Source organism: Armigeres subalbatus, chromosome 2, assembly GCF_024139115.2.
Source record: "Armigeres subalbatus isolate Guangzhou_Male chromosome 2, GZ_Asu_2, whole genome shotgun sequence".
In the NCBI taxonomy this organism is placed as follows: Eukaryota; Metazoa; Arthropoda; class Insecta; order Diptera; family Culicidae; genus Armigeres; species Armigeres subalbatus.
The window spans coordinates 137,497,942-137,524,866 of record NC_085140.1 but is presented as its reverse complement, the minus strand read 5'-3'; the positions used below and the strand labels follow the sequence as shown (position 1 = coordinate 137,524,866).

Sequence of the window (26,925 nt, the reverse complement as noted above, 5' to 3'; positions counted from 1 at the left end):
AGTGTGAAAATCACTAGCACATATGGTGTAAATCGCGCCAAGTGAAGTGGTTCCCACTCGCGGAAAGTTGTTGTTTCTGGTAGTGTAGTCGAGGTGGGATAAATGTGAAGGATTATTACCCCGGAGCAAAGTCGAGTCCTACGCGAAGTGTCGTTGTGATTATTTCGGCGCCAGCGAATGATATGTCAAGTGTGATATGTGAACGCAGTTGATGAAACGGTTGACTTGGTGAATGCTAATAGGATTGCTGACTGCTTGTTCGGAAGGGAGTATCGCAAAGGAACGCAGGAGTGGAAGGGAAAATGGGGTTGGAAAGCAAGTACGAAATGGAAGAAAACGGAAAGAGTACCAATTGTGTTGACGGTGATGTGAAACAGTTGAACTTTTCCAATAACGACGATGATGTGGGGGAGAATGAACGAACTGAGCTGTACGAGAATGTCACAAATAGTGAAAAAACGAAAAATGGCCCAGAGTTCGAGAAGATGCTGCCCGACTTTGAGGATATGTTCAAGGATATGCCGCTGACGCAGGATACAACTTGTGGGATCTGGATATTCAAGGGATCATTTCTACAGAAGTAAGTTGAAGGGAGAATGTTGATTTTTTCATAAACCGGCTCTGGTAGAAGTAATGGCATTTTAAATCAATCTAATTTTTGTCGTGAAGTGTGGTTTCAAATGCTTGCATTTAGGCCTAACATAAAGCTAATAAAACAACAACAGTTCACCACGGAATGATTTTTTTTGACAAATATGACATCTTTTGAGGAAGTTTGTGTTTGCATTTTGTAAAATTTATAAATCGATTCAAATCCCAATTTAGACAATCGAATTCAATTCATTGTAATCAATTACACATGTTAGTGGATGTCACTATAAAACTAAAAACTTAATGATGTCATATTTTATCATAATTTTCTTCTCTGTTGGTGTTGGCGTCCCCTCGGATATAGCAACCTCGCAACTTAGTGTTACCATATATAGACTAAACTGAAGGAAGTTTATCAATTGCAAGATTTCTAATCCAAGTTCGTATGTATAGAACAGTCGAGCAAAGTATTTCCCAGAGAATTTCCTAGATCAAATCCAGCCATCTTCAGTCTTCAGACCATATCTACTTTTTTTTTGTCTTTATTTGAGAGGTTTTCAGCCCTTGGCTGGCTCACCTCTAAGTCTATCTACTTTGTATCCGAGCATCCTAGCGCTAAACTTAAGGAGACTTTATCTGGTCTGGCGAATACTCGACTTGGAAGTTTTCTCGACTTCAGTGGCCATTAAAATATCATCGCCTCACCCTTACGATTTAAAAATGTAAAATTGGTAAATTGTCTAAAGAAACAATTAATCTATGAGGGGACAATGTTCCAGAGGGGAATGTAATGCATGCAACAAAAGTAGAAGAATTTCATCATCATACAAGCGATATCAATTGGAAAGTCACTGCTGAATTTATTTACTATTACCGCATTCTTATGCGAGATAGAGTAATCATCCAAAATTTATGAGTGATAAGACATAACGCATAGTAGAATATGTGTAATGTGTAGTTTATAATAGTTCTGAGTGAATGCAACAGTGCGCAACGCATGTTTGAAAGTCAATATTTAATCAATGACTTGACCAGCTTCCGTCCAATCAGCAGTGTTTTTTACTTAAAATAGTGAGATTAGAAGTGGCGCAATCAGTGTAATACTGAATCAACCCTCCAGTACGCGGTTTTGGGTCATTCAAGAAGGCTCGTCCACTATGTGTATTGATAGCAATGTTTTTTATACTGGGTACAACACAAATGCAAAAGGGCGTGTGCTTGAGTGTTAAGGTTGTCATGGTTCGTATCTCTTTTTTATCACTAGTTCCCATCAGATTGAAGAAATGCTAAAAAATGAATGCATAAATAGAAACGAAACAAAATAGATATTGTTATAAAGATAGATGCGGTAAATGATGGTCTGGATAGGTTTTTCCTGTTTCAATGTACCAATGGATGTTAGTCAAAGCAAGGTATGAAGATTGTAAATACTTTCCTTCGTCTTCTTCTTCATTGGCATTACATCCCCCACTGGGATATTGGCGTCTCGCAGCTTAGTGTTCACTAAGCACTTCCACAGTTATTAACTGCAAGGTTTCTATGTCAAGTTACCATTTCTGCATTCGTATATCATGAGGCTAACAAGATGATACATATATACCCAGGAAAGTCGAGACAATTTCCAATCCGAAAATTGTCTAGACCGGCACCGGGATTCAAACCCAGCCACCCTCAGCATGGTCTTGTTTTGTAGCCGCGCATCTTACCTCACGGCTAAGGAGCGCCCCAAATACTTTCACTAACAGAAAAAAAATAGGGTTACAATGAAAATAGGGTCATTTTCGTTGTAAATTTTCAATAAATCATTATACGATCATTGCACGCCAACAAATAATAATTTGTTAGGCGGTTAGTATTGTAATAAACCATATAACCCCTGAAATATTTTGAATTTGTTGGTATTTTACCAGAGTTCATAACAGTCAGTGTAGGGTAGGGTATCAATGACAGAATTAGGTATTATTGAATAATTTTCTTCTGCTCGGGTCGTAATCGTATCCAAGGATGGTTCCATCAAGTAACAGGAAAATTGAATTTAAAACTTTTAAGAAACGTTACCAGACGTTCCCAATTTTGGGGGAAGTAGCAATTTGCAATTTTATTTTTTAAATTAATCACAATCTATACAGCTCAGCTCTCCCGTCCTACTTAGCCACACTTGGTCGACAACTAAGAAGCTTTACACAAATCCAAAAATTTATATTTGTCTGTTTGGGCTATATGTGTGGATGTGAGCGTGTATGTGTGTACAAAAGATAGTGTGCCGTACGGCCGAACACCTTTACAGTCTCTTAAAATGCTCCTGCATAGGAACGGAATTGCACTGCTTCCGCCTACATAGGTCTCAATTGTGAACTGTTGGTTACTATCAACTCCCCAAAGCCAAAATTTTGCGTTCACGCAGGTGTAGATTTGCTATACCAGCACCCATATTGGTCCCAGTTCCGTATTGGAAGTATCTTACTGTTCCCCTGAAATCCCATTTTCTCATCGCATGAAAAAAGAGTTTATTTTGGGATACTTGGGTCATTACAGCTATACTCTGTCCCACAATAATAATATACACCTCATATTTTTAGGATAACTTTTTGCCTTTCTCGTATACAAAGTATACGTAAAGGCTATATGTTCGCTCCAAAAACGAACTTTTTATAGGAGTCCCGGAGACCCATAGTGTTATATACCGATCGACTCAGCTCGACGAATTGAAGTGATGTCTGTGTGTATGTGTGTGTATGTGTGTGCGTATGTGTGTGTGTATGTGTGTGTGTATGTGTGTGTGTGTGTGTGTATGTGTGTGTGTGTGTGTGCAAAATAATCTCACTCATTTTTCAGGCACTTATCATTTACTGATTTACTCGCAACAAGTTGGATTCGACGCGGAATCTTGTCCCATTGTTTCGTATTGAAAATTGGCCGAATCGGACTATGGGCTTCGGAGTTATGGCCAAAATATATTTTTTACAACAAAAATTCTCACTCACTTTTTAGACACTTACTCTTAGCTGATTTACTCGCAACAAGTTTCATTCAACGCAGAATCATGTCCCATTGTTTCGTATTGAAAATTGGACAGATCGGACTATGGGTTTCGAAGTTATGGCCAAAATGCACTTTTTCACATGAGAAACACGTACAAAATTCTCACTCATTTTTCAGGCACTTATCCTTAACCGATTTGCTCGCAACAAGTTGCATTCGACGAGAAATCTTGTCCCATTGTTTCGTATTGAAAATTGGCCGAATCGGACTATGGGCTTCGGAGTTATGGCCAAAATATATTTTTTCACAACAAAAATTCTCACTCACTTTTTAGACACTTACTCTTAGCTGATTTACCCGCAACAAGTTTCATTCAACGCAGAATCATGTCCCATTGTTTCGTATTGAAAATTGGACAGATCGGATGGGTTTCGAAGTTATGGCCAAAATCCACTTTTTCACATGAGAAACACGTACAAAATTCTCACTCATTTTTCAGGCACTTATCCTTAACCGATTTGCTCGCAACAAGTTTCGTTCGACGTGAAATCCTGTCCCATTGTTTCGTATTGAAAATTGGTCGAATCGAACTATGGGATTCGAAGTAATGGCCAAAATACATTTGTTGACAAGAAAAATTCTCACTCATTTTTTAGGCACTTACTTTTAGCCGATTTGCCTGCAACAAGTTGCATTCGACGCAGAATCTTGTTCCATTGTTTCGTATTGAAAATTAAACAGATATGGCCAAAGTTTATTTTTTTGCCTTTTTGCCTTTCTCGTATACTAAGTATACGGTAAAGGCTATATGATCGCTCCAAAAACAAACTTTTTATAGAAGGCCCGGAGACCCATAGTGTTATATACCAATCGACTCAGTTCGACGAATTGAGGTGATGTTTTTTTTTTTTTTTTTTTTTTTTTTTTTTTTGTAGAGGGATGAAGGCAAATCTGCTTACAGACACCTGAAATTATCACTCAGGGAGTGGGGTTGGCGCGGAAAGCAGAAGGCCAGCCCGCCGAACCCACTAAACCCACCCAAGCAACAGAAGGTTACTTGAGTTACCCTCTCTTCTAATGCCCTGGTCCCCTGGGACTTACTGGATGTCAATACTTCGGAGAGGGCTGTGCTCATGCACTTCACTTGTCCAGCCTCTAGCAAGCATTGCTAGTTCGCTGCATTCTCCTCATCATTACTGATGCAAGTATGACTGCGTATCTCCACTACGATACGTTTTGCATTTGGCGCTCGTACAATTGCTCTCACTTCTTAATTACGACACGATTACATCGATCATTGGGCGTACCGATTGAGTGCCGAGGTCGGTCCAGTGATTCCGGTTGAAGGATGGCTTCCGGTTCACTAGCGCCCCGACGACTCCGAACCGGTCGTTTTCCCACGATCGGCTACTATTCATCTCCTTCGCTCACTATCCAGTGCTCTCTGGTCTTCACGCCATTTTCGCTGCAACGACAGCATGATCTGCGTTACTGCTCTGTTCACCATGTTCCACGTATTTTCATTTTCGCACATTTCCTGAACGATGTTGTCGGGATTTATGCTTCGAGTGCTGACCGTTGAGATCCAACTCCGTTCTGCCCTGAATCGTGGACAGTCGAATATCACGTGCTCCGGTGTTTCTTCACAGTTCGGACAGGCCGGACAAAGTGGAGACTCTGCGTGTCCGAATCTATGCAAATACTTCCTGAAGCATTCATGGCCTGACAGGAACTGCGTCAGAAAGAAGTTGACTTCTCCGTGTTTTCTGTGCTCCCACGACTGCAGGTTCGGAATGAGCCGATAGGTCCACCTTCCTTTCGAACTACTGTCCCAATCCTGCTGCCACTTTCGCATCGAATCGACTCTCGCAATCTTGCGTGCTCCCATCGTTCCACGTAGTCCATAGCAGACACAATCTTCCTCCAATAAGATTTTGATGGGAGTCATGCCTACTATGACGCAGACCGCATCCATCGAAATGGTCCGGTACGCACTTGCCACCCGCATAGCCATTAACCTGTATGTGCTGTTGAGCCGTGTCAGGTTCCTTTTCGTGATTCCTCCTGCCGCCCAGACGGGAGCACCGTATCTGAGTACAGAAGTAGAAACGCTGGCTAGGAGTCTCCTCTTTCTGCTACTAATCGCAGAGCTATTCGCCATTACTCTGGTTAATGCTGTGGCGGCTTTTGCTGCCTTATCGCAAGCGTAATCGACGTGGCTGTTGTAGTTGAGCTGGTCATCGATCATCACCCCCAGATGCTTCACTTCTCGCTTCGACTCGATGGTGACCTCCTGACCGTGATTGTAGTCTGCTGAACTGCTTTTCGATTGCTGATTATCATCACTTCGGTTTTATGGTGGGCTAATGCCAGCTTTTTTCCGCACATCCAGTTCTCCACTATTCCTATGGCCTCCATAGCACGTACTTCCACCTCATCTACCGTTTCTCCGATTACCAGGAGTACCACGTCGTCCGCAAACCCAACTATCTTCACGCCTCTTGGTAGTCTAAGCTGCAATAACCCGTCGTACATAGCATTCCACAACGTCGGTCCCAGAATAGAACCTTGTGGAACACCAGCAGTTATTCGTACTCTCTTTAGTCCCTCATGTGTTTCGTAAACTAGTGTCCGATTCTCGAAATAGCTCTTTAGAATTCTGCAAAGGTATCCCGGAACTCTCATCCTGTGTAGAGAGTTAGCTATTGCTTCCCAACTCGCACTGTTGAACGCATTTTTCACGTCTAAGGTAACCACCGCGCAGTTGCGGTTACCTCTTCTCTTTTGCTTCTTGGCTGCTTCAGCTGCTTCTACGACTTCCCGGATAGCGTCAACTGTGCATCTGCTCTTTCGGAACCCAAACTGCTTGCACGATAATCCGTTGTCGCCTTCTGTGTAGATAGTTAATCTGTTGAGGAATACCTTCTCCAGGAGTTTTCCGACCGTGTCTAGCAGACAAATAGGTCTGTAGGACGATGGGTCTCCGGGTGGTTTACCCGGCTTCGGCAGCAATACTAGTTTTTGCCGCTTCCAGCAATCGGGAAAGTTTCCTTCATCGATGCACTTCTGCAACGTGCTACGGAACATATCCGGGTTCGCCTGGATCGCTGCTTTCAAGACCAGGTTGGGGATACCATCTAGTCCAGGAGCTTTGTTTGCTTTTAGGCTTTTCGCAGCAGTGATGAGTTCCTGATTCGTAAGCAGGGCTTCATTCGTACTGGTGTTATTTTCGCCATACGGTGTGGGTGGCCAGACCGTTGGCTCGTGGTGTGGAAACAGACCTTCGATAATTGTCCTAAGCTTTTCTGGGCACCTCTCTGGCGATGATGTGTGTGTGTGTGTGTGTGTGTGTGTGTGTGTGTGTGTGTGTGTGTGTGTGTGTGTGTGTGTGTGTGTGTGTGTGTGTGTGTGTGTGTGTGTGTGTGTGTGTGTGTGTGTGTGTGTGTGTGTGTGTGTGTGTGTGTGTGTGTGTGTGTGTGTGTGTGTGTGTGTGTGTGTGTGTGTGTGTGTGTGTGTGTGTGGGTGTGTGTGTGTGTGTGTGCACAAAACGACGCAAAAAATGTCACTCATTTTTCGGGCACTTATCCTCAACCGATTTGCTAGCAACAAATTGCATTCGACGCAGAATCATTTTCCATTGTTTCCTTTTGAAAATTGGTCAGGTCGGACTATGGGATAGGAAGTTATGGCAAAAATACAAATTTATACGTAAAAATCGCGTAAAAAATGTCACTCATTTTTGGGCACTTATCCTCAACCAATTTGCTCGCAACAAGTTTTGTTCGACGTTAAATCCTGTCCTATTGTTTCGTATTGAAAATTGGTCGAATCGAACTATGGGATTCGAAGTAATGGCCAAAATACATTTGTTGACAAGAAAAATTCTCACTCATTTTTTAGGCACTTACTTTTAGCCGATTTGCCTGCAACAAATTGCATTCGACGCAGAATCCTTTTCCATCGTTTCCTATTGAAAATTGGCCAGGTCGGACTATGGGATCGGAAGTTATGTGTGTGTGTGTGTCATCCTCTATCCCTCACCCAGCTGGGAGTGTTTATCAAGTAGTACTACGAATAATTTGATCATATCTCATGATCCGTAATGGTGCCCTTATTGTTATGAAGACTAGTACTACAAAAAGGATTGACTTCTGAAGAAAGAATATTTCTTCAGAATGTGTAGGGAATGGGATGTACTAGTTGTTCATAACAGGTACAGCAAAACTTCACAAGGACGCCCTTATTCGTACTAGCTACTCAGGGAATAGAAGGTCGAGAAGAGCCACCGCTGCTAACTAAAGCGTGAACCGGATACCTGGGACTCCCACAATATCCGCGGCAATAGCAGCAAACGATGCCCTGTACGTATTTAGTGTTTAATTTCAAATTTTTAAATTTATATAGCAACAAAAGAAAGAAAGGAAAAAATTGAAGATTGTTCACTAGTTTTAGTTTTGGACACGAATCAAGTACGTATAGCTGTTAATAGAATTAATTATAATAATGAAAAAACTATAATAAAATTAGCTATTTCAAAAAACAATTAAAAATTTCAAAAACAGATTTGGACTAAAACGTTAGGACGTTATTTAGCATAAAGGCATGACGTCTTGAATAACTTGAAAAGTAAATAATGACAAATATAACTAGGAAAAATTACTGAATTATTACGAACATGTACTCTTATCACCGAGATCTCATTAGCCATTGCGCAAACGCTTGTCGGTTTGAGTATGAGGTACCGACCCATCCATTAAAAGATTTTTGAGGGAAAAGGATCAATTGAGAGTCAAAGATAAGACCAAGGATACGACAGTTAAATGCAATAAAAAGATAACAATAGGGAATTTAAAACAATATTGGATTGATCTCACCAACTGCAATTCGAGTTCCGATGATTTTATACATCCTGCGAGAAAAATGGCTCCAATCCATAGTACCAGCAACCCTGCTGGAAACCGGGGTAATATTGCTGAAGAAGATGCGCCATCGTTTGCCATCGACCATCGCCATCGATTCATTCTTGCGCACATTCACAGCTTGATCATCAGTCAGCAGCGATTCATCAGATCCGTGCTGAATTGGGATGGCAGCAGCTTTCTCAATGTCCGGTTCCGATAGTAGAGATCCGACAGTAGGCAGACGGCAAACAAATTCGTACACGCTGGCGCTGGCCTTTTGGATACGGTGAGCTTGAGGACGTTATGACGTTATATGCAGCAGTTTCATTTTATAATTTCACATTTCTCAAACACGAAAAACATTTAAATTTAAATGTAGGTAAAAATCCCGAAAATTCATAAAAAATGACAGATATATTTTTTGCATCCTTTCCGCTCTACACCTACTTAGATTCTCGACTATGGGCTCGTAAGTTATGGCCAAAATACAAATTTATACGTAAAAATCGCGTAAAAAATGTCACTCATTTTTCGGGCACTTATCCTCAACCGATTTGCTCGCAACAAATTGCATTCGACGCAGAATCCTTTCCCATTGTTTCCTATTGAAAATTGGCCATGACTATGGGATCGGGAGTTATGGCCAAAATACAAATTTATACGTAAAAATCGCGTAAAAAATGTCACTCATTTTTCGGGCACTTATCCTCAACTGATTTGCTCGCAACAAACTGCATTCGATGCAGAATCCTTTCCCATTGTTTCCTATTGAAAATTTGCCAGGTCGGACTATGGGATAGGAAGTTATGGCCAAAATACAAATTTATACGTAAAAATCGCGTAAAAAATGTCACTTATTTTTCAGGCACTTATCCTCAACCGATTTGCTCGCAACAAATTTCATTCGACGCAGAATCCTTTCCCATTGTTTCCTATTGAAAATTGGACAGGTCGGACTATGGGATCGGAAGTTATGACCAAAATAACTTTTTTTTTTATAAAAATCACAAAAAATGTCACCTATTTTTCGGACACCTTACCTTAATCGATTCACACGCAACAGTTTGCAGTCGACGCAGAATCTTGTCCCATTATTTCCTATTGAAAATTGGCTATATCGGACTATGGGATCGGAAGTTATGGCCGAAACACCATTTTTGCCTTTTTATACGAAAAGGCTGTATGTTCAATCCAAAACCAAACTTTTACAGAAGGCCTGGAGACCCATAGTGTTATATACCAATCGACTCAGCTCGACAAACTGAGATGATGTCTCTATGTGTGTGTGCGCGCACGAAAAGTGCGAAAAGTTTAGCTCACTTTTTTGGAACTTATCCTCAACCGATTTAATTCCAACAAGTTTCATTCGACGCGGAATCCTGTCGTATAGGGCACTGCACGGACTGCTTTGTCTCTTTTTCGCTGCAAAGAAATTAGAAAACAACAAGGCCAGTAAACGTCAACATTTATGAGGAACGAAAGAGAAAGAGATGTTTCCGTGCAGTGCCCTATTGTTTTCTATTGAAAATTTGGAAGATCGGACCATGGGCACAGAAATTATGGCCAAAATATACTATGTGTTATAAAAAAGCGAGTAAAAAAGTCTAGCTGTCTTTTAATGGACTTACCTTCAACCGATTTACTCACAACAAATTGCATTAGACGCGGAATCCTGTTCTATTATTTTCTATTGAAAGTTGGCCAGATTGGACTATTACCTTAGAAATTATGGCCAAAATACTTTTTGCCTTTCTTGTGCAACAAAGTTGTACCGAAAGGCTATAATTTCTTTCCGAAAACGAACTATCGGATGCTTCCACACTGATACACTTCCCTCCCTCTTCATACGGGAGTTTGGCAGAAAGACGGTCATGAGATTTATATCTTAACAAATGTTGCCCCCCGCTCGCTTGATGGGAATGACATTTTCGTTTTCTTTTTGTGTAGTCGGAACTTCAGTTCAACTAACATCCAAAAGTGATATCCTTAAAATATATGACTGTGTAAAATAAAACAGGGGTATGTACGTCAAAAAGATTGGAAAAGAAAACAAAAATGTCGAAATTCTTATTAGCATATTGTAGATCAAGCTGAAAACCGAACCGAGGTCTCGCGACAATCGCATTTTCTCGCATTTCCGGATGTTGCAACTGCATCGCGAGTAGTGCGCAACTGTGCCATAGTCGGGCACCACTCGCGATGAAGTTGCGGCATCCGAGAATGGAACAAAATATGATTTGCGGTTTTCAACTGGATCTACAATATCTTTGCCATAAATAATCTGATTTTCATAGAAAGGACAAAGAAATTTGTCTTTTTTACTCCTAGCTACTAGCTCATCTATTTTCAAGCACACACAATTTACGAAGGTCGAGAAAGGCACCATCACCGCTAGGTGGATTAATCTGGTTTTTTCTGTTGCACCGATCCCACCCAATTTTTTTGTGTATATTTAGGAGTTGAATTAACAAAATTTTGCCAGCTTACTCCATTTGTTTATTTATTTAAAAATAAATATGTGAAAAAGGGGTGTCCCATAGGTACACTTGAGCAAAAGTTTGTTTTTGTCGTAAAACTTTGATTTATTGGAGTTCTTCAAGATGATTTCGGCACAAAATACAAAACAAGCATTACTCAGTTCGGTTTTGTACACCATTTTCAACTGTTCAGTCATCGAATTTTGCGATGTTTGACACTTCAAACACTGCTGTCGCTTCATGCTGTTTTGATCACTTTTTTGAACTCCACGACAGTTGCTTACGTCTTGGCAAAGTCATATGTATCGCAAATTATCATGCCAAAAACATTTTAAAGAGAATTTAGGTTTGGACAAAGAGCAGGTTCTTCTAGTACACGAATGTTTGCTATCGCTAATCACATTTTTGTGAATTGTAAGGCTTGAGATGTTGTTTAGTACAACGTAGAATCTACTCTGTTCATTTAATGATGATTAAGGACAATTAAAGGTTAGTGCAGTTTATAAGATGGCCGCTAATACTGATCAGTCTCTAAAACTGCATGGCGAATTTATTCTCTAAAAGCAATTTTAATCATCGAAGCTTTATTTTAAAGCCAAATTATGCTATCACGAAAGATTTGATATTCCATCGAAAAGAGTTAAATGGGGAAGCATGAGGTTAAATGTGGAAGCCCTGATAAAAAGCGATATTCAATGTTATTGTGTAATAAAAATTATTTCCTTGACATTCTGTTAGGGTAGCATACATTTTCAAGACAGATTATTGGTCGGGGTTCTGCCAAAACACTAAGCGCCAACAAAAAATCACATATTTTTCTGCGTGGCCTTTCGTTTAGTGGATTTATTCGATCGCAAATCGTATAGAATATCCCAACTCCATAACTGAAGATATCACACAGAAAATATACATATAAATTGATATGCCATGATTCCTGTTTTCCTTGTGCGAACAAAATATTACAAGTCAGTCTAAAAGCCGCTTGGTGCGGTTTGGCTGAACCCCGACCAAATGAAAAATGACAAAAATTTCCCAATATCTGCTTTGAATCAAGTCACGAATAATATTCGAACTTCAAATGAATTTCCTTTTACATGCTCTAGTTCTAACATTTTTTCATGTCTTCAATAAGGAGACCAAAAAGGATAAACTATTTCAAATACCTATTTATAAACTGAATGATGGAATTCGAGTCGAAATTGATGTTTTAAAACAAGTGCTCGTAAAATAAATCAAAAGGTGCCAAAATACTTCTTAGCATACAAGTAAATTACATTTAAACATTTTATGCATTTAGAAAGAAGATGATTATTAGTTTTTTATTGGTTTAGTTTCTTTATCTCACGTGAAAAATGTTGAACAGAACATAAACGTATTTTCGTTACGAGTACCTATTAATGTGCGTACACAAATTTTTCACTTTTCAATTCAAATCCAATTCCAATCCAATCCAAATCCAATTCAAATCCAATCCAAATCCAATCCAAATCCAATCCAAATCCAATCCAAATCCAATCCAAACCAACTAAACCAATCCCAAATCCAATCCAAACCAACCCAAACCAATCCAAACCAATCCCAAACCAAATCCCAAATCCAAACCAAACCAATCCAAACCAAACCAAACCAATCCAAACCAATCCAAACCAATCCAAACTAACCCAAACCAATCCAAACCAATCCAAACCAACCAATCCAAACCAATCCAAACCAATCCAAACCAATCCAAACCAATCTAAACCAACCAAACCAATCCCAAACCAATCCAAACCAATCCAAACCAATCCAAACCAATCCAACCAACCAACCAAATCCAATCCAAACCAATCCAAACCAATCCAAACCAATCCAAACCAACCAAACCAATCTAAACCAATCCAAACCAATCCAAACCAACCAAATCCAACCAAACCAACCCAAACCAAACCAATCCAAAACCCAAACCAATCCAAATCCAATCCAACCAACCAAATCCAATCCCAAACCAACTCAAATCCAATCCAAACCAAATCCAAATCCAAATCCAATCCAAACCAAACCAAATCCAAACCAACCCAAACCAACCAAACCAATCCCAAACCAATCCAAACCAAACCCCAAACCAGTCCAAACCAATCCCAAATCCAATCCAAACCCAATCCAAACCAACTAAACCAATCCCAAACCAATCCAACCAACCAAACCAATCCCAAACCAAATCCAAACCAATCCAAACCAATCCAACCAAACCAAACCAATCCAAACCAAACCAAACCCAATCCAAACCAATCCAAACCAATCCAAACCAATCCAAATCTAATCCAAACCAATCCAATCCAAACCCAAACCAATCCAAACCAATCCAAACCAACCAAACCAATCCCAAACCAATCCAAACCAATTCGAACCCAATCCCAAACCAACCAAACCAGTCCAAATCCAATCCAAACCAACCCCAAATCCAATCCAAATCCAACCCAAACCAAATCCAAAACCAATCCAAACCAATCCAAATCCAATCCCAAATCCAAACCCAAATCCCAATCCAAACCAATCCAAACCAATCCAAACCAAACCCCAAATCCAACCAAATCCAACCAAACCAATCCAAATCCAATCCCAAACCCATCCCAATCCCATCCAAAACCAAACCAAATTCAATCAAAAGCCCAACCCAAACCCAAACCAATCCAAACCAAAACCAAACCAACCAAACCAATCCAAACCAATCCCAAACCAATCCAAACCAACCAAACCAATCCAAACCAATCCAAACCAATCCCAAACCAATCCAAACCAACCAAACCAAATCCAAACCAATCAAACCCAATCCAAACCAATCCAAACCAATCCAAACCAACCAAAACCAACCAAAATCCAATCCAAACCAACCAAACCAATCCAAACCAATCCAAATCCAATCCAAATCCAACCAAACCAACCAAACCAACCCAAACCGAAATCCCAATCCAAACCAATCCCCAAACCAGTCCAAACCAATCCCAAATCCAAATCCAAACCAATCCAAACCAAACCAATCCAATCCAAACCCAAACCAATCCAAACCAACCCAAAACCAATCCAAACCAATCCAAACCAATCCAACCAATCCAACCAAATCCAAACCAAACCAAATCCCAAACCAACCAAACCAATCCCAAACCAATCCAAACCAACCAAACCAATCCAAACCAATCCAACCAACCCAAACCAATCCAAACCAATCCAAACCAATCCAACCAACCAAACCAATCCAAACCAACCAAACCAATCCAAACCACAATCCAAACCAATCCAACCAATCCAAACCAATCCAAATCCAAATCCAAACCAATCCAAATCCAATCACAAACCAATCCAAATCCAACCAAATCCAATCCAAACCGAATCCAAATCCAATTCAAATCCAACCCCAATCCCAACCACAACCAAACCAAATCCAATCCAAATCCAAATCCAAACCAATCCAACCAATCCAAACTTAATCCAAACCAATCCCAAACCCATCCAAAACCAAATCCAAATCCAATCCAAATCCAATCCCAAACCAACCAAACCAATCCAAATCCAACCAAACCAATCCAAACCAATCCAAACCAATCCCAAACCAATCCAAACCAATCCCAAACCAATCCAAACCAACCAAACCAAATCCAACCAATCCAAATCAAACCAAACCAATCCAAACCAATCCAAACCAATCCAAACCAACCCCAAACCAATCCAAACCAATCCAAACCAATCCAAACCAACCAAACCAATCCAAACCAATCCAAACCAATCCAAACCCAATCCAAACCAATCCAAACCAATCCAAATCCAATCCAAACCAATCCAAATCCAACCAAACCAATCCAAACCGTTAACCAAACCAATCCAAACCAATCCAAATCCAATCCAAACCAACCAAAATCAACCAACCAACCAAATCCAATCCAACCAATCCAAACCAACCCAAACCAATCCAAATTCCCAAACCAAACCAATCCCAAACCAATCCAAATCCAAATCCCAAACCAATCCAAACCAACCAATCCCAAACCAATCCAAACCAATCCAAACCAATCCAAAATCCAATCCAAACCAATCCAAACCAATCCAAACCAATCCAAACCAAACCCAAACCCAAATCCCCAAACCAATCCAAACCAATCCAAACCCAAATCCCAAACCAAACCAATCCAAACCAATCCCCAAACCAAATCCCAAATCCAAATCCCAAACCAATCCCAAATCCAATCCAAATCCAATCCAAATCCGAACCCAAACCCAATCCAAACCAACCAAACCAATCCAAACCCAATCCAAACCAACCCAAACCAACCAAACCAATCCAAACCAATCCACAACCAACCAAACCAATCCCAAACCAATCCAAACCAATCCAAACCAATCCAAATCCAATCCAAACCTAACCAAACCAACCAAATCCAACCCAAACCAATCCAACCAACCAAACCACAATCCAATCCAACCAAACCAATCCAAACCAATCCCAAATCCAAATCCAAACCAATCCAAACCAATCCAAACCAATCCAAACCAAATCCCAAATCCAATCCAAACCCAATCCAAACCAATCCAAAATCCCAATCCCAAATCAAACCAAACCAATCCAACCAATCCAAACCACCAAACCAATCCAAACCCATCCCAAACCAATCCCAATCCCATCCCAAACCAATCCCAATCCAATCCAAATCCAATCCAAATCCAATCCAAATCCAATCCAAATCCAATCCAAATCCAATCCCAAATCCCAAACCAAACCAATCCAAACCCAAATCCAATCCAAACCAATCCAAACCGAATCCCAAACCCGAATCCAACCAATCCAAACCAACCCAAACCAATCCCAAAACCAATCCAAACCAATCCAAATCCAAACCAAATCCAATCCAAACCAATCCAAACCAATCCAAACCAACCCAAACCAATCCAAACCAATCCAAACCAACCAACCAATCCAAATCCAACCCAAACCAATCCAAACCAACCACAACCAATCCAAACCAATCCAAACCAACTCAAACCAATCCAAATCCAATCCAAATCCCAAACCAAACCAAACCAAAATCCAATCCAAATCCAATCCAAACCCAAACCCAACCCCAATCCAAACCAATCCAATTCCAACCCAATTCCAAACCAACTCCAAGCCAATCCAATCCAAATCCAAACCAAATCCAAACCAATCCAAACCAATCCCAAACCAATCCCAAACCAACCAAACCAATCCAAATCCAATCCAAACCAATCCCAAACCAATCCAAACCAACCAAAACCAAACCAAACCAAATCCAAACCAATCCAAACCAAACCAAACCAATCCAAACCAACCAAACCAACCCAAACCAATCCCCAAATCCAATCCGAAATCCAATCCAAACCAATCCAAACCAATCCAAACCAATCCAAACCAACCAAACCAACCAAACCAATCCCAAATCCAATCCAAACCGTCCAATCCAATCCAACCAAATCCAAATCCAATCCCAAACCAATCCAAACCAACCAAACCAACAATCCAAACCAATCCAACCAATCCAAACCAATCCAAATCCAACCAAACCAATCCAAACCAATCCAAACCAGTCCCAAACCAATCCAAATCCAATCCAACCCAAATGCAAACCAAAACAAATCCAAATCCAAAACAATCCAACCAATCCCAAACCAACCCAAACCCAATCCAAACCAACCAAACCAATCCAAACCAATCCAAACCAATCCAAACCAATCCAAATCAAATCCCAAACCAATCCAAACCAATCCAAACCAATCCAACCAATCCAAACCAACCAGCAATCCAATCCAAACCAATCCAAACCAATCCCAAACCAATCCAAACCAATCCAAACCAATCTAAACCAATCCAAACCAATCCAAACCAATCCAAACCAATCCAAACCAATCCAAACCAATCCAAACCAACCAAACCAACCAAATCCAATCCAAACCAATCCAGTCCAATCCAAACTAATCCAAATCCATCCAAACCAATCCCAAATCCAATCCAAACCAATCCAAACCAATCCAAACCAATCCAAATCCAATCCCAAACCAATCCAAACCAATCCCAAACCAATCCAAACCAACCAAACCAATCCAAACCAATCCAAACCAAATCCCAGTCCAATCCAAACCAATCCCAAACCAATCCAAACCAATCCAAACCAATCCAAACCAATCCAAATCCAAAACCCAAATCCAATCCAAACCAAATCCAAACCAACCAAACCAACCAAACCAATCCAAACCAAACCAAACCAATCCAAACCAACCCAAACCAACCAAACCAACCAAACCAACCCAACCAATCCAAACCAAATCCAAACCAATCCAAACCAATCCAAACCAATCCAACCAATCCAAACCAATCCAAACCAATCCAAACCAATCCAAACCAACCAAACCAATCCAAACCAATCCAAACCAATCCAAACCAATCCAAACCAACCAACCAATCCAAACCAATCCAACCAATCCAAACCAATCCCAAACCAATCCAAATCCAATCCAAATCCAATCCAAATCCAATCCAAACCAATCCAAACCAATCCACAAACCAATCCAAATCCAATCCAAACCAATCCAAACCAACCAAACCAATCCAAACCAACCAAACTAACCAAACCAATCCAAACCAATCCAAACCAATCCAAACCAATCCAAACCCAAACCAACCAAACCAATCCAAACCAACCAAACCAATCCAAACCAATCCAAACCAATCCAAACCAATCCAAACCAATCCAACCAACCAAACCAATCCAAACCAACCAAACCAATCCCAAACCAACCAAACCAACCAAACCAACCCAAACCAACCAAACCAATCCAAACCAAACCAAACCAACCAAACCAACCAAACCAATCCAAACCAATCCAAACCAATCCAAACCAATCCAAACCAATCCAAATCCAATCCAAATCCAATCCAAATCCAATCCAAATCCAATCCAAATCCAATCCAAATCCAATCCAAATCCAATCCAAATCCAATCCAAATCCAATCCAAATCCAATCCAATCCAAATCCAAAGCCAGTAAGTAATTGAGGCAAATAATTTTCGGCTGCTGCAGCCAGAGCCCAGCTCCTGAGAAAATGGCTCGATTATCCGGAGTAATATTTTTACCCATCTTACAAAAATATAAATATGTTTTATCAATGTGTGTGTATCCATAACGTATCCAATATTTGCAAGACACCTAGTAATGATAGTGCCTTTCTCGCATTTCTAAGGGTCTCTTCACAAATTACGTAACGCTGTAGGAAGTGGAAGGAAGTCAGACCAAGCGTTACGGTCCGCACAAAAAAAATTAAACCTTCCATAAAAAAAGGGTTGAGCGGGGTATCAAAATTGTCAAATACAGCGTTACGAATTTTGTGATAGAACCCTAAGGGAACGGAAATCAAGAACATTCATAAAAAGGGACAATTTATGAAATTCAATTCAAAGCACCGTTATTTTTTAAGCATTCGTAGGTACACTCTGAGTACAGTATTGACATTGTGACTCATGCTACCAAATGGTCCTCCGGAATATCCGGAATGGGTTCGTTCACAAATTACGTAACGCTTAATTTGACGATTTTGAACCTCCATCCGCCGCCTCGTAACGCTTTTTGTATGGAAGGTTTAATTGGTTTGTATGAATCGTAACGCACGGGCTGACCGGCTGTCTCTCCTTCCAGCGTTTCGTAATTTGTGAACAGCCTCAATATTTATATGAAAAAATGGTTATTTCGCTAACGGTGGTTCAAACACTGGAACTAGTGTACGCATAGTAACAACAAAAAATCCTTGTGTTTAGGGAACATCCATTAATTACGTAACGCTTAGAGGGGTAGGGGGGGTTCCTTGAAGTGCGATAATCCATACATTTTTTTAGATGCCTCATACAAAACAAAAAGTGTGACATAGGGGGAGAGGGATTGAAAATGGCAATTTTTTGCGTTACGTAATTAATGGATCTTCCCTTAATTATGAAATTTTATTATACATTTTCTAAAGAATCACTCGGTGGCCAAGGTGATCCATACACAATGTCATGCTAAGAATGTCGGAAAATAACCCGGTGAAAATGGTTCCTGATAGGGATCCGCTGGGGACAAGAAGGCGAGGTGCGCAGAGAGTAGTAAGGTGGTTCGATTTGAGGTCCCTCCGTGGACTACAAAGTTGGCGACGTGCAAATATTGACCGAGCTGAATGTAGACGAATTTTATGTACTGCAGAGGCCTTGATTGAATAAATGAAAGGAAATTAACTCCGTTGTTAGAGTGTCAAACGGTGCTATGCAATGAAATTAATTATTTTTTGTTTTATTTCACGGATGTTCCGGAATTTTCCGAATGCCACAGCATGTATACGCCACAACATTGAGTGCATACTGATAATACAAAAACAAATGCATCAGAAAAATCTTGGTGCCCAACGATAAAATTTAGAAGTTTTCATTTTTTGGGATCCTCCAGATTTCCCGGAGGACTCCAGGGTGATTAGAGGTGGGCACCATCACCGCCGACAGTTTATGGCTATCCCTTTGAAACTCCAGAGGATTATTCGTGGAAAGGCTATTTTTCTTGAAAATTCCTTACATTTTAACGTTCAAAAATCGAAAAATCTTTTCGTGAAAACTTAAAACTTTTAATGAAAATTCTGAAGAATATCCTTCGAAATCTCGAAAACACTACCGTTAAAATTCTGAGTAAATTTCCTTAAGAATAAGGAAGATCTTTTTGTAGAATTTAAAAGAAAGAAAGGCGAGATAACCATCTTTGACCAGAGCTCGCACAGACTGAATACTTAACACTTAGCATTAGACAACGGACAGGACATTCACACAGCACCTCCTTACTAGGGCGGGAATCAAACTCAAACTCCATGACTTGCAAATACGCTTAGACGACTGACGCCACTAACAATGCAAATTCAAGAAACTTCCCGGGTAAACTATAAAGAATTACATTTGGGAATCTCGAAGAATTACCTGCGTAAATTTCCAAGGATTTCCTGTTTCCTCCACAGAACGTTGAAATCAAATTTTTTGACGGAGAAGGGCCGTTTGTTGTTTGGCCGAATATGTCATTAATCCGAAACTCGATTGGCATAAAATCATTTGGCTGAAATAGACACATGGCCAATAATGTCGTTCGGCCGAACAGGTCATTTGACTGAAAAGTCGTCTAATCGAATAAGTCATTTAGCCAAAAAGGCTTAGATGGTCGTTTGGTAGAAAAGGGCCATTTTGCCGAAATGAACGTATGGTGTTGTTTGCCCGAGCTGCCGAAAAAAAAATTCGTTTGACCGAAACTGCTGCTTGGCTGGACGAGGTGATATAAGGTCGAAAACGGTTTGCGACGTACGGGTGAAGATCATAGGGCCGAACTGATAGTTTGGCCGAAAAAGACGAAAAAGTCAGCTCATTTGTTCGAAAATGGTGTTTGGCTGTATAATCCGATCAGCCGAATAACATTTTCGGCCAAATTGCCCTTTCTGCTAAACTACCGTTTCGGTCAAATGGAGTTTTCGATGACAAGGCCTATTCGACCAAACGACCTGTTAGAGCATACGGTTTTTTCGGCCAAATTACTAGTTTGGTCGTACCGCCAAATCATTTCGCGCATAATAACCGTATCGGACAAATGGAATTCGGCTACATAGCTTTCGGCTTAACCTATTATTCGGCCATATGGTATTCGGTCAAATGACCTTCAATCAAACGACCCTTCGTCTTTGAAAATTTTCTTGTATAATTACTAATTAGAATTACTAATAGACAACATAAGGAGTTTCACGTAGAAATCCTAAGAAATTCCGTAAAAAATCCAGTTGAAATTCCGTTGGAAACAGTTTTGGGGTCGTACACTTATTATGTAAGCAATTTCTCTAGGTTTTCCGACCATCCTCCCCCCTGTAAGATTTTTTTCATACACATGAATTTTTATTTATATGGAGCGTAAGACATTGACCGAACCCCCCTCCCCCCTTAAGTGCTTACGTAATATGTGTACAGCCCCTTTTGTGAAACTTTAAAAAAATCACAAGGAAATTCTGTTAAATTCTAAGCATGCATGCCCGGTGGCATATGCAAACTCCTAAAATTTCAAAGAAATTCCCGTGAATACTTTGGAGCAATTCCTGTTGAAAATTCGAAAAACTTGAAAGAATCTCCTGGGACAGCCCATAAGATTTTTTCGGGGAAATTAAAAGGATTCTCCCGTTAATGTCTTAAAATATCCTGAATAAAAAACTTTACGTTACGAACGTAATACAAAAAATCGCCAAGCCATCGCCGATCAAAATTATGACAAGCGTTGCCGCCGACGATTTTCGGATCGGCGCTGACCTCTAATGGTAGTCAGAATTTATGAACGGACCAACGAGATATTTTATTTGATGTTATATAACCAAAATAAAGATTATTTGAGCAAAAGTCAAATTTTCATCAACAACAAAAAAATGGCTCGATTATCCGGAGGGTTCGATTATCCGGAGTGAAATTTTTTTCAACACTCCGGATAATCGAGTCCGGCCTGTAGTTCGTCAGGAAAACCTTGAACTAGCCTCAGGAATCTTGAAACAAAACCAACAGAACTGGAAAAAGGGTAGTTGGATATTTGGCTGTATTTTATTCGCCCGTTGATGGTTTAAAAATTGAATAAGGGACGAGAATTCATTCGAACCATGTGTCGCCTACTGTCCAATCACTATAGGGTAACGATGGTATTTTAAACATTTGAATATATTTTGGACTTTTGGCTATATTTTCTTCAATATGTTTTTTTGAAACGTGAATATTAAAGAGAATAAATAGGCACATGATACCCATTTATTCAAAGAAAGCTAAGTAGAAAAACACGCAAAATATAGCCAAATGTCTAAAATATATGTCCAAAATATGTAGATCATTTACCCTACACTCTAAATGCACATCTTTTCAGAGTGAGGCTCTCGGAAGACAATCTGTTTGCAGCGAGGAATATCAGGATATTGTTTATGTCGTGTGGGCGTGCAAGGAACATCGTGGCCCCAGATCTGCACTAAAGGAATATCTCCGAAGAAAACAACCAAAGCCTCCTAACAAATATTGAAAGCGGGTGAAGCGCATATTCAGCTGAAAATAGTCTTGGGAAAATTAGCTTAAATTGTTTGTTGGGATTAGCGAAGTGTTGGCGGGTCTTGATCTCTATTACATGTCCCTTGATAACCAATTTTTGAGAGTTTCTGATGTGAGAATGTAATCATAGTCCGCCCATTCTCTAGTCTGCCATACCCCATCACAAATATCTTTCTCTTGTTCTCCAGTTTAATATCTGTCGTTTCCCTTCCATATGTCTTCCTCTCGGTATTGTCTCCCAAGAAAATGTTTGTTCGTTCCATTACAGAAGAACATCGTCAAGAATGGCAACTATGTGAACATCAGCATCGAACAAAAATTATACGCGGTTTTTTACAGTCTGCTCTGTGTTTCGTCTTTGGCGTATTGAAGTCCTCACCTGGGGCTTCTTAGCTTAGCTTAGACTGACTGTACATATCAATGGTTGCTACTCCGTGATTGATCAGAACTGGTGCAAATTGCGTCCTCATCTGGGGCTTCTTCCCCAGAAACTTGTTCCATTCTTCTTCTCAATTGTATTTCCTGTTCAATTCAAGTGGTATCCAAGCGCATAAAAAAAACTGGCGCCTTTGGCGGGGGCCAACCACACGCTACGGCGCTGGCTGCAGCCATCCTTTCTTTATCGGTCCACCCATGCCCGCCTGTTCTATACATGATAAATACACCGCTAGGCTCCAATCTGCCAAATTCATTGCCGCTTTCGATAAAAGCATTCTTCGTCGCCCACGTCTCTTCTATGCTGCCAGCTTCCGGAACATCCACTCCCGACTTCGAAGTTCTTCGACGAACGATCTGTTCACAGCTGGATCTTCTAGTCGATCTTTGTTGATTCGTCGCCCGACCCACTCTTCCCACCGCTAAATTCGAGCGATGCGTTGGTAAATCTCACCAATTAGAAGTCAAACGCGATGTCAGCGCTGGGTTTATTATGACTCGAGACGGCACCGTCTCCATTTTCAGCTGATCCTTTTCCAGAGGAGTCAAATACTACATATACTGCCAGCTAAAAGCGGCTCTAGAGAAGTAAGTCCAACGCTGCTGGCTGCAGACGGGAGAAGCGCGCGCGGGTGCAGAATGCCTTTATGGGTGGGGGGGTTGTGAGTCTGATTAGACTTGCCAATGTCCCCAAGTCAGCCATCTTGGATTTTTGTATGGAATTTATGCACGTTTGTTTACGTTTTGCACTGAAAATGAACTCAGCCGCCCCCCTCGTGCTGGTTATTCCCATCTACTGACGAAGTCGTTTAACCTATTCAATGTATAGTATACATACGAAAGAGCCGTGCGCGGGTAAACGGTCTCGGCCGACGATGGGAGAAAAACCGTAACAACCAGTGATATTCGCATTGTCTACGATATTTCACTACGCCTGATTGGAGCAAGGGCAAATCTGTGGATGCCAGAGAAAAACGCGACATGATAGTCACTCACCGATCGAACTGATCAGCTGAAACGTTGGCTCGACCACTTAGATCAACTTCAGGATTCCGCCCCGAACGATCATGTGAGAACCATACTGTCACGCTTTGCCTCATCCTGGAGCAGGTCAACGAATTTCGAAAGTCCCTTCATTTGCTACTGATTGACAACAGAAAAACCTTTGATCGTTTGAATCACGAAAAACTGTGGGACGTCCCTAGAGGGGCGTCCCAAAGGAGGTCTAGACAAAATCCAGAGTCCTACACAATGCAATCGCCAGAGTGAGACAAGAATAAATTTATTATATCTCTGTTGCCCATCGTATTCGAAGAAATCAAGGGCCTAATCTATGCTGCTAACAAGTAGCATGGCATTCCAATAATTTTAGGAGCTAAATAACTGGTTGCAGTGAAAAATGTACCTAACAAGGAAAAAAATGCTGATACGTCACGTGCTGCACCGATTTTGCTTCAGACAGCCCCTATGTATTCCCTATAGTCTGGGAAGTCTGCAATTTCGAACCTACGCAAGAACTTCATAAAACAGCCATGTTCAGACAACACATCTGTGATTTAAAATGTACATCTGAGCATTGCTCTTATTGATTCAACCAGTTTGAATTTCATGCTTGAAAGCTTATAATTCTAGCAGTACCAACGAATGTAAAACTTAATGATCTTTGATTACGCATGTAGATCTTGAGACCTTGATTCTTGAATGACTAAGTTAATGATTAAACTGCCTTATTTTTTTCACACTTTGTCAATTTATAGATTTTAGGACGTGGGAGCGTAATTCAACCTTAATCAGTGTTGCTATAAAAATTTGTCTTCTCCTTCCAGGTTTGCCAACAAAAAGGCTTACGTTTTCCTGTACGGCGTCGTTGGATGCATATTCTCCGCTACTTATGCGTACTTTAATGGCACAATCACAACGCTAGAAAAGCGATATAAAATTCCGAGCAAAAACACCGGCATTATCTCGGTCGGAAATGACATTAGCTCATTGTTCCTGTCCGCCATACTCAGCTACTATGCAGGCAAGGGTCACCGTCCCCGGTGGATAGCGTTCGGTTTGTTCACCATAGTGCTGTTCTGTTGGTTGACTGCCGTTCCCCATCTGTTGTATGGGCCCGGTGAAGCCGCACTGGCATTAACCACCGAATATGGAGCAACGTACGACGAAGATCAAACCAAAGAGGTGTTCGAAGCACAAAAAGCGAAGACACTGTGCCGGGGCAATGGAACCCGAGGAGCTGAGTGCGAAATAGAGGAAGGTAATCTGGCCCCGCAAGCAGTGCTGTTCGTAGCGCAGTTCATCTCGGGTATCGGAAGTTCTTTGTATTACACGTTGGGCGTTTCATATATGGATGACAACATCAAAAAGTCGAAAACTCCGGCTCTGGTTAGTGAGTATCCGCTGCAATATGAAGCTGTTCACTATAGCTGTCATTGATTTTATTTTTCAAGGTGTCTCGTATTTCTTGAGAATGCTTGGGCCAGCCATTGGCTACACGTTGGCTTCCTATTGCCTGAAGTTGTATATTTCGCCGCGTATGACGCCAACCATCACGAACAACGACCCGCGATGGTTGGGAGCTTGGTGGCTCGGTTGGTTGGTGCTTGGGTTAGTTCTGGCTTTCTTCGCTTTGTTCATTGCGATGTTCCCGAAACAGCTTCCAAGAGCAGCTATAAGGAAACGAATATCAGCTGAGAAACAGAAACTTGGAATGAAGCTAAGCGAGGTAAAGAAAGAGAATGAGCTGCCGGCATCATTTAAAGACATGATGATCACATTCAAACGATTGGTGAAAAACAAAATTCTGATGTTGAACAACATCGCTTCAGTATTCTACTTCTTCGGGTTCATGCCGTATTGGATCTTTACACCCAAATACATCGAGACGCAGTACAAACAATCGGCTTCTACATCCAGTTTGGTTACTGGCACGGTGGCACTGGGTTTCTCCGCTATCGGTGTGCTTCTTTCCGGTATTGTAATATCGAAGTACAAACCAAGAGCACGGTACATGGCTGCGTGGAACGTTTTAGTGGGACTACTTTCCGTAATGGGTATGATAACTTATGCCTTCCTGGGGTGTACCGCAGGAGAAAATTCCGTCATCGTCAATCATGCCTCTAGGTAAGATTGTATTCTAGAAAATGTTGCTTTACAATCGTTGATTATTTGTATTTACAGTACCGACTTAATTCCAACTTGCAATTCCAACTGTCAGTGCGACTATGTGAAGTATTCACCGATTTGCGGGGAAGATGGAAATACCTACATTTCTGCATGTCATGCCGGTTGCAAACAACAGTATCAAAGCGGAGATCTCAAGGTGAACGAACAGTATAATGTATCTTGATTAAAATATACTTTGACCTGGTGGTGTTATCTTCCATCGTAAATATTCGCAGGCGCAGCTTTATAAAACCGTAATTTATATTTTAATCCAAATTGTTTATTTTGTAGATTTATGATGATTGCTCCTGTATTTCTGGAAGAAACTATTCAAGCCCGAATCCGGTACTTGAAAGGTTACTGTCTACAAACAACATTTCGGAAAGTTCATACTCTCTCACATACAGTAAGCTGGTAAGAATTCATTTGATGCTCAATGGATGCAGATCATTATGTGACAATTCGAATTACAGGAATCTCACGGGGGAAAAGCACTGGCTGGGCCATGCCCTCTGGATTGCCAGAAGGAATTTATCACTTTTTTGGTAGTGATGTGTTTCCTGAAGTTTTCCGGTGCCACTGGCAGGGCCAGTAACTTTTTGGTATCGGTCCGATGTGTCGACGAGAAAGACAAAACCGTATCGATGGGATTTGGAATGATGCTGCTCAGTTTGCTCTCCTTCATACCGAGTCCAATATTTTTCGGGCTGGTCCTGGATAAAACGTGTCTAGTGTGGGGGAAGACATGCTCCGGTAAAGGAAACTGCTGGTTGTACGATGGAGAATCGTTAAGGTATATATTTAGGTTAGGGAAAATGCTTTTGAAGTTAAAACAAATTTCATTTCTTACAGGTACCTTATGAACTTCATTGCAGCAGCGTTTGTTCTCGCAGGAACCCTGGTCGATTGTGGAGTTTGGTACTACGTCAAGGATTTGAAGATTTTCGACGATGATGTTAAAGAAAAGGAAATAGCTTTGGCGGAAAAAGAGGAAGAAATCACAACTGATCGGCCGTCATAGCAAGGTTAGCTGATATTGGTGCTTATTTTAGTTTATTATAGTGTGTAAGTTTGAGAACATTCCAAAGACTCATTTGTACATTAAATTCAAAGGAAATAAAATCTGTTTATAAAACGTCGATGATTAGGTTTTAAATCCATAAAGTTGTCATATTGATAAACAATAATGCTATAAAAATTACTGCGAAGGTCGCAAGATATATATGAGATTTTTGATAACAAAATAAAATACAGTTCTTTCCACTACTGA

The 26,925-nt window shown here is 40.7% G+C and overlaps 1 protein-coding gene across 1 annotated transcript; it reads left to right on the top strand.

The window, feature by feature from the left end:
• On the top strand, positions 1–26,925 carry LOC134210898 (solute carrier organic anion transporter family member 74D-like). The gene is made up of 7 exons (XM_062687325.1): positions 1–580; positions 24,314–24,879; positions 24,941–25,613; positions 25,671–25,812; positions 25,947–26,069; positions 26,129–26,448; positions 26,508–26,925. The coding sequence occupies exons 1-7, from the start codon at positions 303–305 to the stop codon at positions 26,674–26,676; spliced, it is 2,271 nt and encodes a 756-aa protein (XP_062543309.1). The 5' UTR covers positions 1–302; the 3' UTR covers positions 26,677–26,925.

Excerpts from the sequence above, each read along its gene's own strand:
- LOC134210898 (XM_062687325.1), top strand. The coding sequence starts at position 303 with ATGGGGTTGGAAAGCAAGTACGAAATGGAAGAAAACGGAAAGAGTACC. Across the intron at positions 25,813-25,946 it reads ATCAAAGCGGAGATCTCAAG|ATTTATGATGATTGCTCCTG; the intron begins GTGAACGAACAG and ends TTTATTTTGTAG. Across the intron at positions 26,070-26,128 it reads CTCTCACATACAGTAAGCTG|GAATCTCACGGGGGAAAAGC; the intron begins GTAAGAATTCAT and ends TTCGAATTACAG.